Raw genomic sequence first — 16806 nt, 5'->3', positions numbered from 1 at the left:
ATGAGCTCAGTTTGTTGGACTCAGAGGGCTTAAAGGAACAGTACAGCTGGATGTCATCTGCAAAGAGGTGGTAAGAGACATCACTGAATTGTTGGATTAGCTTGCCGAGAGGGAGCATGTACAGCAGGAACAAGAGCTTCTTACCAATCCTTCATGATACAAGTACCACACGTTCGACGTTCCACATGTTCCATTTTTAAGGTGGTCATACGAGGACCTGCAAGACACACCTGCACTCTCCTTAAGATGCAATCGCTCCTCGATACGACCCTCTACGGACCAAACAACCCAAAAACCTGCAGAACCTGTACCAAGGTCGACTGGTTGTTATGTGGCCAAGACTTAAGGTCATAGGACCTGGCGTCCAGGTACGGGGATGTCACGTGTCCATAGTTAGCTTAACTGTGGCCCTGTGACCACATGTTTAGATGGTTAGCTCAAATATTAGCTCAGGTCCTAAGAGGTTAAAAAACTACAGGAGGGATGCAGCTAAAACCATTAACCAACTACAGATGCGGCTTCAACCGGAACCACGATCAGTGAAGATCTTCAAAAGACTGAGATCACCGTGGGAACTGTAGAAGATATGGTAACCATAGCAGCATGTATTCCTACAGCAAGAACCATTTAAGAAAGAAATCCTTCCTTCACTCAGATTGTGAAACAGAATGTGAATCTGTGGGCCGGGTTCTGCTGAGTCAGCAGGTCCATATCAGTCAGGTTAGTAATGGGAAACAGAGGCACATGTTGGCAGAGCGGCAGGTTTCAGACAAACATCTCATTATGCAACCGCTCAGCGACACGGGGGATCCACTGCACCGACCGCTGGTTCCTCTGGAAGCCGTGTGAGCGCCGGGCGAGTCTGATGGAGCCTCAGTGGAGTCTAGACTTTAATATACTAGAACTCCATGCACAACAGCTTCTATAAAAACGTCCCGGTCCCACATTTTAACCATTAAAACTAGAGTTATTGGTGGTTTTCATTGTGTTTTTAAAACTTTTCTGCAGGCTGTCCAGCTTCTACTGAAACTTTGACAAACAAGACTCAATCATTTACCTGCTGCGTCTGCACACCTTCCTCTAATCAACACGAACATCAAGTTAAACCAGTTTTGACAGCAGCTCAAAGTCCTCCACTCTGCTGTAACCTGTCCATCCACAGAAACACTTCACAGAACCATGAAATCAACGATGTCACGATGTTGTGATTCTGAGGTAGAATCAGCCAATTCACTTTGTTCATGTAAATCAATTGTATCCATGAGTCCATAACACATCATTTATCAAGTTTTACAACTAAATACGTGTTTAAGACTCCTGAATAACCTATAAACCCACAGTATTAGAATTTAAGCAGAAGGATCTTGTATATGTTTGAATTCAGTTTATTAATAAAGCACCAGTTTGAGTCAGAGATTTAATAAGTTCAACTATTGTAATAAAACTAAGTTCTGTTCATTTCTAAAAGCTTTCTTTGTCTTAACTGTGCACTAAAGGGCTTTAAAGGTGACTGACTTCTGACTTTACGGGTTTTTGGTGTTTTTCCTTTCCTATGGGGGGGGGGTGATGGAAATCTCCATCTAAAAGGTTAAGAGAAACAGTGGAATTACACGCTGTGTTTTGTGTGCTTTTACAAAGCAACTAAAAAAAATCTAGAAATGTAGGTAACCATTTTTAAAATTTGCTAATAATTTCAATTTTATTTATGTTGCCCAATACCACAAATCATTTACCTCATTGGGCTTCATTCAAGTAATTTTACAGAAGGATAATAATAATAAGAAAGTAGTGATGAAGATCATATTAAGCCTGGTGTGATGCAATATAACAATAAATAATAATGTATGTAAGTTAACACGACACGTGTTGGAGATGTTTAACGTTACAGGAATTCAACGATTGACGTGGTTCAGTGGTGTCTCTCATATGGTTTAACATGAGATTTGTGGCATTCTCAGACGTTAGCATCAACAGCAGGAAGACAAACCACCCCCCACAAATCCTGGAATATCATTAAGAGGGCAGAATGAGCACAACAATCACTAAAACATATCTGTCTGAAAGGCGTTTGACAGTTTTTCAGTGTGTCTGAATCTAGAATTTAAAAATTCCGTGCCCTGGAAATTTCCCAGAAGTCTCTGCAAAAAACTAGAATGCACTGACACTCACTAGATCAACAAATATAGACCACAATGCACTGTGGTTGAATGATTTGTCATTTGAAAATGTAAAATCTATTGTGTGATTGTTTAGTCAGCCATTTGAAAAATTAATACATTATTGATAGACTGAATAATTTAGTAATTATTTCCAATAAATTTAGACTAAATAATTTGGTGACAGACTAAAATGAGGATGACAGCAATAATTTTTAAACATTTTGAGATAAAGTAGAGATTTTATTGTTGTTGGTTTTGTTTGTTCATAGATTTTCCTAATTGTTTCAGTGGAAAAGAACAAAAGTAACATTTTTTTCGATATTTTGATCCAGGCAGATTTCAGGTGTTGTCAGCTGGGATCTGCTCACAGGTGGAGGCATGTCTGCCTCCTCCTCTGTATTCAGACTGAACAGCTCGCCTCCCAAGTTTTCACAACTTTTAGACAACGTTGGTGCTCGTTGTTCTTAAAAAATCCTGTTGGTCTCCATCCCAAAATAAAATGATGATCGACCTCTTTGTTACATTGGATTGTTTGATAGCTGATAGCTCCGCCCCTCCCTCGGCGGGCCCTGCTTAGCATCACAGCCGTCTGGTTCATTATTTATTAAAAAAAAAGATCACTTTTAACATATTCCTTCTTATACTGAATGAAATTTTAATCAGAACATTAAACTAAGTTTAAACGATGTTTTATTATGTTGATCTGACAGCGTCACGGCAGGATGGGCTGGACGCCCTCAGGCGTCCGTCGGTTCCAAAGGGTTAAAGAAAATTATCCTTCTGTATTTTTCCCGTTACAGTTTATCCCAACAGTTTTACACAAATTCTCAACTCTTTCTGTGTCTTGAACAGATGGAACCAAACCACCAAGTGTTCTTAAAACGTTAATTTCTCCCTTTGTCTGAACACATCGACGTGTTTAAACTCGCACCACGAGGATCTCGTTTGACGATCTTAAAATACTCTGCTGATGTTTGTAAGACATCAACTGAATGCTGCAGTGAAAGTATACGTATTTTCAGGGATGTTGTTCACACTCACTCCCACAATGAGGAAAATTACCCAATGGCTAACATGTTTTGACTAAATGCAGTCTTAGCATTAGCATTAGCATGGTACAAACAGTCAACAATCCCAGAGGAACGTAAACAACATGTGTAAATGTCAGGGCTGGCTGAGGTTCTGTCTTCAGAGACTGGATGCTGCAGCAAAACCAAGCAGGAGGTGTGAACGGGGTTAGAGCAGAAAAAAATAGATGACATTAAAATGTTAAGCCCCCCCCCAGGCATAAATCTGCAGGTTCAAGTTCAGACATGAATTTTCTCATCAGTTCAGTGCAGTAAACTTGAACGGTCCCCGTTTTACACATTTTCATACTGAGCCCCAAAAGTCATGTAAACCAGTATGTGTGTGTTACCTGGTCACTGCCCTCGTGCACACCGTCACCATGAAACAGCAGCCGACAACCACCCATCCCCACCCCCCGTCCGGAGGTGACGCCCCGATGCTCTGCTGCTTCCCAGCAACCATCCCTGCAGCTGCTCTCAGAACCGGTCCCGGTTTCGGGGGAGCCCGGGCCCAGAACCAGTCAGAGCTCTCCTGAGAGGTCCATCCTGCTGCAGCAGCAATCAGCCCCAGCCTGGGCGCTCAGGCAGCGAGGAGCAGGAGGGCGGGGCTTCTCGACAGGTATCCAGGTACTCTCCTCTGACTCCTCCCACTCTTCCTCAGCTGATGGAGAGCGTGACCTGAGCGGTCCAGAACGGCTGCTTGCTGTCCTCCAGTAGAGTGGCAGTAGAACCTCATGGTTCATGGTGTTTGTGTCTGAAAGCTTCTCCAGTCAATCAGTGACCAGCTGACCCTCAATCATTAACCGAGCCGCTGCAGAGCTCCCCGGCCCCCCAGGAGAACCCGTGTCCCCTCTGACATCTGTTTCCTGAAAGCAGACGGGAGAACATTTCGTTCTGGAGCCCCGCCGCCCCCGCCCCCATGTCTTCTCAGGTGTCAGAAAACAGCCGGTGAGACCGGTCCAACAGGATGGCTTTTGGAGGAGGATCAGACACAGAACAGGAACCGAGCGGGCCGGAGAGGCTGTGCCGTCAGCAGGGGTGTTTTTATTTAGAAATTTGAGACTTTACTTGGACATCTGACTCTGAGGTTCGGTTCTGTACCCTGCAGGCCGGAACAACAAACTAACAAATAAACAAAAACAAAAACCTGAGGACACTAAAAACTAAAGCAGCTTCATGCTGGTTCCAGACTGGACTCTGGTCCTGCATCTTCAGCCCAGTTTAGTTCTGGTCTGTTGAGTCCGACCCTTCAGGCTTCGACTGTTCAGGAGATGAAGGACAAAGACTCACATCCTGATCTTCATCTGGGTTTGCAGGTCAGAAAGAAATAGAACAAACAGCAGCAGAAAAGACCAGAACTGGTTCTGTTCAGTTTGAAACTTTTGTGTCAAAAGTCAGAAACATCTTCTTTAGTGACTTCATTATCTTAGTAAATGAGACTTTTTTTTCTAATCACTTCTTTTAACAATTAAAAAACGGTACATCTGGTGAAACGTTGATGCCCTCTGCTGGAGCAAACAGGGTTTTCAAAATGTCCATTTGATGAATCCAATGGGGGACCATACATTTAAAATAATTGCAGTTATCAGGCATAAACTGAAATGTATTAGAACTAAATTCCACTTTTGAGAAAACAACAGAAATGAACAGTAAAGATGAATCAAAGAAAACTCTTTTGTCATTTCATCTGCGGTTGCTTTGCCATATATATATAAATTTTTCTTTCTGACACTCTTTAGTGTTTTATGGTTCCAATGTAGTTGTTTTTACGTCAAAGGAAAAATAAGTATTGCAGCTTTTATTGCCAAATAATAAGAGGAAATCATACAAACACATGCAGTTTTTCACCACATATTAAGGTTAGGAGAATGTAAATATTTGCTGCTTGTGATGCTTGAAAATGAATAATTACATTACAGTTCATTTAGAAATGAAAACAATCTTCTATATAATCTCAAAGCCTTAGAGTCAAAACACTTTAGAAATGAGTCCAAGAATAAATAAACGGTGAAACAACAAATTCTTTAGAAAGGAATTGAGCTGCTCACAGTGTTCAGTCTTGTTTTATTGGTAAGTTCATGCAGATTTTGCTTTTACAGAAATGTAAAATCATAGGTTAGATCTTGATTCTATGTTAGAATAAAACATCCCACAGAAACTTTAGAATGTGCATATTTGTCAGTTTATTCATGTATGTATTTCTGTATTTCTGAACAAACTTCCAATTGGCCATAATGGACTCTTAACAGATCATACAAAACTACAGGAATTACTTTAAAGAAAACAGAGAAGTTATATTGTATGATAAGAGCAAAGTCCTTAATATAAAATTACAAACATAACACACAAGGTTTAAGTGAGGTTTGAGTTACATAGAGAAAACAAATAACAGCATAAGTCATCATCTTTCTCAAATTTGGAGTTTAACATCTATTTTAGCAACATAAGGTGTTTGAGTAATTTAACTTACTGAGGAATTCTTGGCAGTTCTGAAGTTCAGCTAGTATTTTAGTAAGGGGCTTTTTTTTTGTCACTAATTTGGTACTGATGTGTTTTTTATAAGCTAATTTGGAGTTTAGCTAAATTTTTGCAACATGCTAACATTTTTAGCTGATAAAGCTTCTCATTGGTTTTTACCCCAAATGATGTTTTTAACTTGTAGTTGTGAGAACATACATGAGCTTACAGACATGAAACTTTCACACATTGTAGCCCCAAGGCTTGTGATTCCTACAAGGGTTCAACTCCTTTGATAAGTGAAAGAGTTTTCAAGATATGAACATTTGTTTGGTGGTAGTACAAATTAAAGACATGCCATTGGATAAGATGGCATTTTTAGCTCTCCAGAGAAAAAAAATCTTACTCCTCTGATTACATTTACATAAAGACTTTACATTTGAGAGAAAAATAAAACATATACCGCTAGATTCCTCAATTTGTCAGCTTTTTAAATCTGAAAGAGTTTTTTTTATCCGACTTATAATTTAGACACAACTTCAATTTGTTTGGGACAAAGTCTGTCCATCTCTGAATCTTCAGTGTGTGCTTGATGATATGCAGCTGAGCAGACCTGAACTTTGAACCCGTTACCATGGCGACGGCACGCTCTTTCACACACACACTCACAGACACACAGATACACGCTATGCAGAATTCCAGGGGACCTTAGACACTTTCGTGACACATGCATGTTTTTTATTCACAGTTTGCTGTAAATCCAGAACAGATCCACTTCATTACAAATGTTTGGAATAAATTCAGCTTATTTATCAAAACGTTACATGCTTGTACATTTGGTAATACAACCTCTTAAACAATTTAAAATTTTAGGCAATTTTTAACGTTTTTTCAAGTAATTCTTCACATTCTTTATGCACTTACGGCAAATTCTGCAAGTTTGGTATCAAAACATTCAACAAGTTCTGGAGCTTCACGTTTGTACGTTTGGTATTCATACTTTTTACGCATTTTAAAATGTACACAATTTTTGCAATTTTTCAAGAAATTCTAAAAAATTCTTTGTGCAATTTCTGCAATTTATTTCACTTAAAATCCAATAGCAACTTTAGAATTTGCAAAAGCTTTAGCTTTATACCTTTAGCATTTTCAGCAAATGTCTTCGGCATCTAGAGTAAAATTCTTCTGCAACCATTCCCAGCAAAAAGCTTTCACACTAGCATTATCAAGGGGTAATACTACTTTTCTAGTTAAATATTTAGCTCTTCTTCAAATTTTCATTTAAATGTCAACGATTTTTGAAACATTTATGATGCCAAATGGAGATGAGTGGAACGCTAATGCTAAGTGATGTTTGGGCAAACATTACTGTACCTTTTTAGTCAGTATTATGTTTTTATGTGAATATGGTTAATTTACTGAATACCATTATATATCATTACAGTTTCACAATTGTTTGCATTAAATCTTGCTAGATACAGCACCTGCCTGTTCCCTGGATGAAGTGATGCAAGAGATAAGCTGACTGTGAATCTCAATCAGGACACGGGGTCACGTTGAATGCAACAGAACACTATTAATCTGATGAAAATAGCGTTTGTTTGTTTGTTTTTATTTATTTTTAACTTGTGTAGTTTTTCTGATGATGGCCAACATACATAAAAAAAAAATGAGCTCGAAATTAGATTTCTGAGTATTTCTTTATAAAAATCGTTGTGAATCAGGAATAGAAAAAATAAATCAGGATGAAAAAGATCGTAGTTGTGACATAGAAGATATGTCACAAATACATTAATTTCAAATGAGCTCCTGCTGCTCTGCCGAAATCTGCGTCCTGGAAAATGACACAAGTTTTTATTTTGGCTAAAAGTCATAATTAAAAGGCCACTGAGAACGCTTTGAAAACAGATCAACAGATGATCAGAGTAGGACTTCATAGAGTCTTTAGCCAAAGCACAAAAAACTACTCTTGTAAAAAATGAATTTGTAGAATAGTAAATCCATATTGTATTTTCAAAGCAAAAATCAATTTGGTATTAATTAATGAAAAATATTTTCCCAACTTGGCTCTATAGAGAACTGTTGAGATGAACCTTCACAGATCAGCTGCACACACAGACGTCAGGCTTTGGCATAAAAAAAAAAATAAATAAAAAAAAAGAGAAATTTCTGAAGTAATAAATTCGAGTTATGGACATTAAGTCTCGACTCTACAAGTGTTTCCAAAAGGAATTGTGTTAGAGACACAAGGAGAGCAGAAATCTGAGTGTTTACACTCTACTGCTCGTTGTCAATGGGGCAAAGTTTCAAGTAGAAATTTTCGATCCACATTCCTGCAAGAAGTGGTGGTGGGAATGTGTCCTTAAAAACATGAAGGAGTCTCAACGTGTCGCCAAAGACATCATAGAAGGACAGGGTTTGTCCTGGCACATCCAGAAACACCCCGATTCTTGCCTCCTGAGTGAAGTCGCACAGCTCAGACCTCATATTATTGTGCCAAACAACAAGTTTGTGTCTGTCTTTACCGAAGTACCAAGACATGTCATTACATCCAAATTCATTTCTGTTGTCGTTTCCCTTCCTGGGTATACGTTTATAAGCAACAGCAACACCAGCATGACTCTCCAAACTAGTATTCCACTCTACCTCCCAGTAATGGCGCCCTGACAGCTCCTCTTTGCAGAGAATCTGAGGAGCCACATCAAATCTGTCTGGATGATCAGGATACGATATATAATCACAACGGACAGCAGTTCTGTTGTCTATCTTGATGTAGTTGTAGGCTGTGTTCTCGTCCAAGCTGAGATTGCAGAAGTCTGGAGAAAAAAATAAGACAAATTTAATTTATCTTTTTAACAGGATCAGTGGAGCAGACGACTTCAGTATTTGTTTCGTACAATATAATGTTGACAATATGGACAAAAATTACAGCTGTCCTTCATTTCTTGCCTTTTTCCAAATACCAACCATTGTCTGTTTCTAAGACCTGGACCAAGTGATTGTGACCCCACATCCACCCCACGGAAAAGGGTTTACATCCGATTTGCCAATTTATAAGTTAAATAACTTGAACTACAGAGAATATACAGTATATATATATATAAGAGAAAATTATCAAGAATATGTTAAAAAACTTATCAGAGGCAGAATGTTTATTCTGACCAAAAGAGCGACCAAAAGCCTTTTTTGAAGTATGAAGGAAGCTAAATGAGGATTTCAGAAGTAGGGCGGGCTAGAAACAGGAAGCAACAAGTTGTTTGAGGTTTATCATCATTTCTGTCAGGTTCAGATGTTAGTCAAAAGGGGTGGGGCCTGTCCACTTACTCAAATAATACAAACATGTCTGTTAGCTCCAGAGGCCCGTTTCAAGAAGCGGGTTTTGTTGGAACTCTGAGTTTGTGAACTCCAAATTCAGCAAAACTCTAACTTTTCGGTTTCAGAAACAGTGGTAACTCAAACCAGTGAAAGTAGGTGAAATCAAACCCGTTTCATGAAGCAGGTTAAGCCAAACTCAGAATCAATCACTATGGTAACTGAGTCTGTAACATAACCTGGTCGGTAGCAGGTTTTCTTCAGTAACTCTGCGGAGACTCTGCGGTCTCCGCCCCTTTTTAAAGTGAAGGATGTTCAAATATGAGTTCCTCATGAACATTTTGAGACCATTCACAATAGAGACGTCCCGTCTCCACCACTCAGAAACCAGAATGACATGCCCGTTCAGAGGGGTTTGAGTCCCGCCATCCAAGAAGTTTTATTATGCTAAAAAAATCTTTTCAGTGGGCATAATTAAATTCTTGAGAATTAAAATTAAGCAAATACTTATTTTGACATATTCCAGGCAGCTACAGTGTTTTCTTTTTATTTACAGTGATATTCGTGTGTCTGTGTGTTTGATGGGTGGGGGGTGGGGTGTTATGAAAAATGGTCAGTTATGCAATTACGGAGATTACCGGTTAAATTATTGACAGATCAAAAACCATTCCTTACTTAACAAGTGACTAAATATCCTTCCTGACATTATTTAGTTCTCCTGAATTGAAATGATTCAAATGTAATTAACTCTGCAGATATTTTCTCGCTGTTTTACCGCTGTAGCTGTGTTGATCTTTTTGTAGACGATGTGCTCGTAGTCGCATATGCTTGCAGTAACTTATCAATTTCCGTCGCCGGAAGTACGAAACTCAGATGTTTGTTCCCGTTGCCATGGTGAATCGTGCTGTCTTTGCTCCATTGATCAGAGCTTTTTAATATTGTGACACTCGCACCTGATTCTGGTTCTAACAACTTCAAGTTGATTGAATCAAACTTTTTCAGCTGTTCTGAAACCAAAAACTCTAAGTTTGAGAATTTTGAGTCCGTGGACTCTGAGTTCAGGTTTGAACTCTGAATTTGTTTAACCTGCTTCTTGAAACGGGCCCCTGATATCTCCATATACAAACATGTCAACACAAAAACAATACAACTACAGCTCACACACACATACTTATGAAAACAAACACACACATGTAAAACATGTATCATTCTGTCACACATACTATTAGAACAAAAGTGAGCTGACACCTGTGATCAGGTGATTGTCTGTGTTCTTCTGAGGTGGATGATGGAATGTGTAAGGAGAGAGGGAAAGCCTGGTGACCCTCACACTGAAACCCTTGTCAAAGCAGTAGTGGAAGCCAGGGCCCCCCAACACCTGGATGGGATAGCAAGTTGGCAAGATCTGCCCGTCAACCATCCAGACCGGGGCCATCCGGACGGCTACAGGGACCCTAACCACCAGAGAGAAGAGGAGCACAGGAACAGGGAGAATGCGAGGTCCAGCCCAACCAGAGAACATCTCTCCGGTCACACTATGGGAACCAATGCAGGTCAAGCCAGTGAGCCCCAGCCCCAGGCAAACACCCCACCCCCACCCAGGAGTTCTGAGAATCCCCACACCCATACCTCAGACATGGAGCTGATTGGGTTCTCTCTCCAAGGTCTTGAAGAGAGCAAGGCAGGGGACACCCGCCCCTCCAAGGAAAAGAACACCCAAGAGAAGTGGGGATCCCCTAAAAGTGTTCCAAGCATGGCCCAAACAGAGACACCCACTGGAACTTTGGAGAAGCTTGAGTGCTAGAGGGTGAGGACCAGAATCTGCACCAAAGGAACACGGACACCCCAAGAGTCAGTTTAGATGTGATCCCTGGCTCATGGTCTCATCAGAGAGCTCAGGGATCCCTCTCCTTGTGGACAAAGAGTGCTGGCCCCAGGAGGCAAGAACCCAAGGGACACAACCACGACTGCTGAAGACCTGGTTCCCCCACCAGGGATGGGCTGGAGGATAGAAGATCAGAGATCCCACCTTCTTTGTGTGAGGTTTATGGGTGTGTTGGGGTTTATTTTGTTGTGGGGTAGAGGGGCGTGTGAAATGAAGGGTGCATTTAAAATGGGTGGGTAAGGCAAGAGGAGGACGTGTCTTGCTTGCTGGCAGTGATGTCCAAGCACTCACCATGACTCCTACATGTCTGTGATGTGGAGTTCTTTAGTTATTAACAACTCTTGCTCCTGTCTTTAATTGCTAAGCTTCAACTAACATTTTCTGATGAAAATGTACTTACACCGCAACAGCTCCCGTCGGTCTGTCACCGATCTCACATTTGGAACTGGTTTGGAGAAGTCTTCTGTTTTCAGACATCCGCCTCTGTAATGGTAGATGGTTGCTCCATCATGTTTCTGGTTTGGCAGAGCAGCTATGACAAAGCTATACTTCTTGCTGCTCTTCAGGTTTTTAAAAGTAGAGTTGAACTCTTTGGCTTTCTGTCTCATATCTGTGAAGATTTGGTCTTTGAAGAACCAGTGATCTTTTGAGGGTGGAGTCACACTGGAAAGCCTTTCTGTTTCATGACAGCTCAGATGCTTCTCCATCTGCTTCAAGTATGGATCTTCAGTTTCCAGAGAGGTGAAGACAAAGCAGAGAGCATCTTCTACACCTGGAGCAAAAACCTCTCTGTCCAACTCTGATTTATCTGAGACGATCTTGATTCCCTCCATGATGTTCACACAGGAAGTCAGGACGTTGATTTCTCTCTCCACGTTATCGAGCCACTTGTCCAAGTTCTCCTGACTGAATGGAGACTTCTCCAGATCATCAAAGACTTTATGCACTGAGTCTTCATCTTCTTTTCCTTCACGAATGAGTGGGAACTTCTCCTCCATGTTGCGTTTGAGTGTTTTTGTGTAATCTTCACAGAGATGCAGAAAATTTCTCAACTTTCTCTGCATTGGTGGGAATTTTTTAACCACGTTCTCATCCAGAGCATCATTGCATCTCATTTCTATCTCTCTCATGTCGTCAAGAGCATTCACTGCTTTCCTCACTAAACTGACACAAATGTCTGCCTTCAATTCTTCAGCTGATGGTTCCAGGATCTTCAGAGGAGTCAGCCAGACTTTAACAGGAACCGTTTTCTCTGCATTTTCTCCGAGACGCTGTGGAAGCTCCACGTAGCTCTTCACTGCATCTTCAAATGTTGAAGGGTTGCTGTCAAGAATGAAGTCACCGTAGAATTTACAGGAGAATTTATTTGTCACGTCTTTCTCCTCCTCACTCAGCTTGATGTCGACTTTTCCTTCTATGCTAATCATTGGGATCTTCTTGATGACAGCATGCATGCTTCCTCCAATCTGTTGCACACTGCTGGAATCCATTTTCTCACTGTCAAACACAAAGAAAGCGTTTGCACCATAAAGGATGCCGGTGACCACATGTGTTGCACCGCGACTCTTGATGGCATCTTTCATCTGCGTCTTTTGGGCTTTTACTTGAGTCACATTCAGATGTTCATACTCTGTTGTGGCTTTGTACTGCAGAGTTACTCTGCTCTGATTCTTGAACTTCTTGTTATCATTCATGTAGCTGGCTGATCCTCCGACTTCAATCAATCCTCCCAGAAAACTGGCACTGAGAGACGCACCAACATCCAGCAGAGATGACTTGGACTGAATGGAGTCAGATGCAGTGATGTTATACGAGCTGCTCTTCTGAGACTGCCTCACTTTGTTGTTTTTGATCATTTCTTTGTCCCACAGTAAGAAATCTGTAAAAGAAAATCAGAAGCCCTGCTCAAAAATCAGGAACAAAACAACATTGTATTGATATCTTAAGGGCATTTGATGATCTGGCAACGCCTGAGTGGCAGCCTGTTACAGCAGCCCCGGTTACATCATAACCTTTTTTTATGTATTTTTCTGTCTTTACCCACTTTTTGCTCTTCCCTTATTGTGTGTATTTTGTAAATGGGAGCACTGCATCATGGAGACAGAACTAGTTAAGTTTGCACTGGTTTTTTCACATTTTTCAACAATAGCTACATTTACATGGCCCCAAGTAATCAGAATCAGCCTGATCAGAACAGAAATGTGTCATGTAAACACGCTGTTCGGAATACTCTTGCCCGATCAGACTCTTTCGGATCCAATTTTCTTTCCGATCAAGACAGGTGGGTTACACCGATAGTTGATCCAATCAAACTGCATGAAAACACACATTCTGATTGTATGTCATTACTGCGCTGGATTTTACGTAATGCATAGAGGGTATGGCAGTCTTAGGAGCACCAACAGAACCAATCAGATGTCCTCCACGAGGGAACTCTTTTCTTTGAGTTAAAAAAAACAGTTTCTTAAAAAAAGCAGTAATTTCAGAGTCATGCTTACTCCTTAACATTAAAGTTAAACACAATTATAGTTCTTTTGAAAGCATTGTACTGTCTATAAATCACCCAAATAGACTAAAAAAGCACTTTTATTTATAATTATTTATCGCCCTCCCGGCCCGTATTCAGAATTTTTAATCTGAGTTTTCTGAATTTTTATCAAATATTATTTTAGATTCTGACAAAATTATAATAACAGGTGATTTTAATATTCATATTGATGATACCAGTGACTGTCTTGGAAACGCATTTGCGGCTTTAATAGAAAATGTTGGTTTCACACAACATGTAAATCAACCTACTCACTGTCACAAAAAATCCTATGGCTCCAATAAATAAGAAAGAGCTTAAACGAACATTATCTGACCATTCTGTGACCGAATTTAAACTCGCAGTCCAACCAATGTTTAGTAACATTTTGGATAAATATTCTCAGAGCACTTTAAGCCCCGTTGATAATGATCAGTTTGTCTTCTTTATTAAACAAACATACCCTGAGCATTTTTTATGAATTGGAACTCCTTCTAGAGATTTCAATCTATTGTCTCCTAACGTCTCAAGCAACACTGGAAAGCTGCTAGGGAAAAAAAAATGATAGAATTTGAATGGCATTAGCGTGGCAAGCTTACAAAAGGGAAGCTTAGCTGTTGTTTGCATATTTTTTTTTTACCAGAATATTTTTAAAATTTCATTTATGAATTGTCAGCTCAATCTAAACAAAACAATATGACATGAGATAATTTAGAAATGTGGGCATGGTTAACAGAAAACCTCAGTTGGCAAGAAAATGTTTTGCGGATTGTTTCTAAAAAATTAGAGACCTGCTTGTCACCTCCAATACATAAAATGGTTGCAATAGAAAATAAAACCATAGAAAATAGAAAAAAAGTGGTTTTTTTTCATGAATTTGTCACATGCACCGAGGATGAAAGTGGATGTGACTGATGGGGGCGCTGGGGGTGCGTAGCAGCATCCAGTGAGAACGGTTAGAGAGGTCACAGTGTACAATTTTTCAGTATTGACTTTCACTTGTTTAACATAACGCGCAACAAACAGCAAAATACCATCATCCTTTTTGAGATTTTTGTAACTCATCTTCATTGCATCAGATTGTGCTTGTTACTTTTCTGTGTATTGTTGCTGCATACAAATTTCAGGTGTCAGCATTTCAACTTTACCTCACTTTTCAGGTAACATGTATATAAAACCACAAAATGTATGTGTATGTTCCAAATATGTGGCAGAAACACTGAAAGATCACTTTTTAGTTTAACAGAGATTTAAATATTTTACCTATTTTCTTTCCTGAGCATTTGTTTTACTTGAACACACCAACCTTCTATCAGTTCATCTCTTCGAGCGTCGTACAGCATCCCCAACGCAAAAGGACGGCTTAGTGCGGCCATGAGCATCTGATCTAAGGACATGACTGCAAAGACAGAGAACATCGGAAAAACAAAGTGCCGTGGAACTGCTGTTCCACGGCCATTGCACAGCTGTACTGCTGGTACCACATGCAGTCAGCCACAGTCTAAATTATTGTGCAGTTCAAAAAATGTTTCCGCGTGTAACAGCAGCCAAATTTTGTGCAACGTGTATGCGCGTCGATTCCCTGGCCGTTGCACTACCAGTCCACTGATAACAGCGTCTGTACCACAAGGATGAAAGCCTGAACAGCTGTGAAAGCCAGTGGGACCGGGCCTTAATAGATGAATGTAAACAAAACTTAACTGTGAGTTCTGTTACCTGAAGATGATGAGCCGACAGCCTGGACGAGTTGATGTCTTTGCTTGATATCAGCAGTTTCTGCTCGACGGTTTCCCTTTTATCCTCATTTGTGTCCTCCTGCTGACTCACCTGCGTCAACTGTCAGTTTATCAAGATCTTAGATTAGTCAAACAGGCAAAACTGTGAGCCTGACCTATATAGCTGTAATGTCTATACAAGGAAATGCATTCATCAAATGACAGAAGTGATAAAACTTCAGACTTTAAAAGGTTCAAACAGGTGATCCATGAAAATAAGGAGGAGCAAAACAAAGGATGTTTCATCTACAAGCCATAGATGTGAACAACATAAAAAAACACAAATATACCTGATACTGCATATTGAAATTACTTAAAACTGCATGAAGTGGAGCGGGACAAAAGAATGCTGAATAACATGCTTGCTAAATTGTTGGGCAGAAACTGGGCTTTAAAGGCCAAAAGCCTTTTCTCTTGTGCTCATCGACACGAGGATGCCAAAAAAGAAAATAGCTAACTTAAGTCCATTGAAAATTTTGATTGCAGCCCCTCCCAACACAGGCCTGGGACCTCTAAGGACTCCGCCCCTGCAAACAGCCTTATGCACAAGCAATATTCTAAACCAGGGGTCAGACACCTTTAACAGTAAAAGAGACATTTGGGCTCGTTTTCTACTGATCAAAACATAGAAGGAGCAATATACTCTTATTTTAGCCTTTAATGAATTTGGATTGCATTTATGACCTTATTGTTTTTAATAATAAATATGGATTTTATCTATTTTTTGGCACGGACAAAAGCAAAAATATAAAAACAACCTAGCATCTCTCAAAGGGCGTTTTTTTTAAAACTTATCTTCAAGGAGCGCCGCACAAAGTAACAAACACATGTTTGAGCTGGAATTTACTGAATACAAGACGCTATGGAAGATATACGGTATTCTGCATCTAAAATGAAAGTTTTTTGCTGATCATCAGTGAATAAGGTGTTGTGTTAGTCTGGGGCGGAGCTGTCAGCACAGACTCTTCCTGGAGGTATCGTGCTGATGTCAGCGCGTTTCCAAACGCTCGTTTTCGTGGGTATGGGAGGGGCTGCTGCAGACAGTGCAGGTTTTTAGAGGATTACTCTTAAATGCATGAACAGATCAAAAAGAATGAGCAATAAAATGCATTTAAAACCTCAAAAAGTAACATTTTCATGCTAGGGTCCCTTTAGGGTAAGCTAAATTTTGTTGTTATATGAAATGGAAATTAAAGTAAAATTGTTCTGTAGCTGAAAATGTAAATCAATTCACCAGCATTTCAGGATCTCCAGAGCCCAATCTGAATTCTTCAGTTGTACGAAGTAGTTCTTTTAAAAGCCAACCTTCGTGGCGGAGGGCGATGCATCTCTCCGCCATTAGGGTGCTCCACATTGTGCTGTGGCGAGGAGAAGCACTTTTCTTTTCATGGGTGTGCTTTGAACTACTGCGACAGACTGGCGACCTGTCCAGGTTGTACCCCGTCTTCGCCCATCAGCAGCCGGGTTAGGCTCCAGCACCCCCGCGACCCCGAAAGGGACAAAGCAGACAAGAAGATGGATGGATGGATGCTTTGAACTACAGAGGTTAACATTTAAATGTAAGTAATGTTTTAGCATGACCTTTTTAAAGTTATAAAACCCTTATTGTCATTGTGTATATTCG

At 40.2% G+C, this 16806-nt stretch overlaps 1 protein-coding gene across 2 annotated transcripts; it reads right to left on the bottom strand.

Annotated features, from left to right (window-relative positions):
• Nucleotides 1-7571: 7571 nt before the first annotated feature.
• Nucleotides 7572-15153, bottom strand: LOC112160292 (neoverrucotoxin subunit alpha). Of its 2 annotated transcripts, XM_024294718.2 has the most exons (4): nucleotides 15124-15153; nucleotides 14714-14806; nucleotides 11281-12759; nucleotides 7572-8499 (listed from the first exon to the last, which is right to left on the bottom strand). In XM_024294718.2, the coding sequence occupies exons 2-4, from the start codon at nucleotides 14802-14804 to the stop codon at nucleotides 7961-7963; spliced, it is 2109 nt and encodes a 702-aa protein (XP_024150486.1). In that variant the 5' UTR covers nucleotides 14805-14806; nucleotides 15124-15153; the 3' UTR covers nucleotides 7572-7960. The 2 variants fall into 2 exon arrangements, with proteins under 2 accessions (XP_024150486.1, XP_024150485.1); XM_024294717.2 differs by lacking the exon at nucleotides 15124-15153 and having other exon boundaries at nucleotides 14714-15100.
• Nucleotides 15154-16806: the final 1653 nt, after the last annotated feature.

Source organism: Oryzias melastigma, linkage group LG3 (assembly GCF_002922805.2).
Source record: "Oryzias melastigma strain HK-1 linkage group LG3, ASM292280v2, whole genome shotgun sequence".
NCBI classification, from domain to species: domain Eukaryota; kingdom Metazoa; phylum Chordata; class Actinopteri; order Beloniformes; family Adrianichthyidae; genus Oryzias; species Oryzias melastigma.
Note: the sequence above shows the minus strand (reverse complement) of the source record. Positions and strands in the feature narration are given on the sequence as shown.

Excerpts from the sequence above, each read along its gene's own strand:
- LOC112160292 (XM_024294717.2), bottom strand. The coding sequence starts at position 14,825 with ATGTTCTCTGTCTTTGCAGTCATGTCCTTAGATCAGATGCTCATGGCC. Across the intron at positions 12,760-14,713 it reads AAGAGATGAACTGATAGAAG|ATTTCTTACTGTGGGACAAA; the intron begins GTTGGTGTGTTC and ends TTTCTTTTACAG. Across the intron at positions 8,500-11,280 it reads CCGACGGGAGCTGTTGCGGT|ACTTCTGCAATCTCAGCTTG; the intron begins GTAAGTACATTT and ends TTTTTTCTCCAG.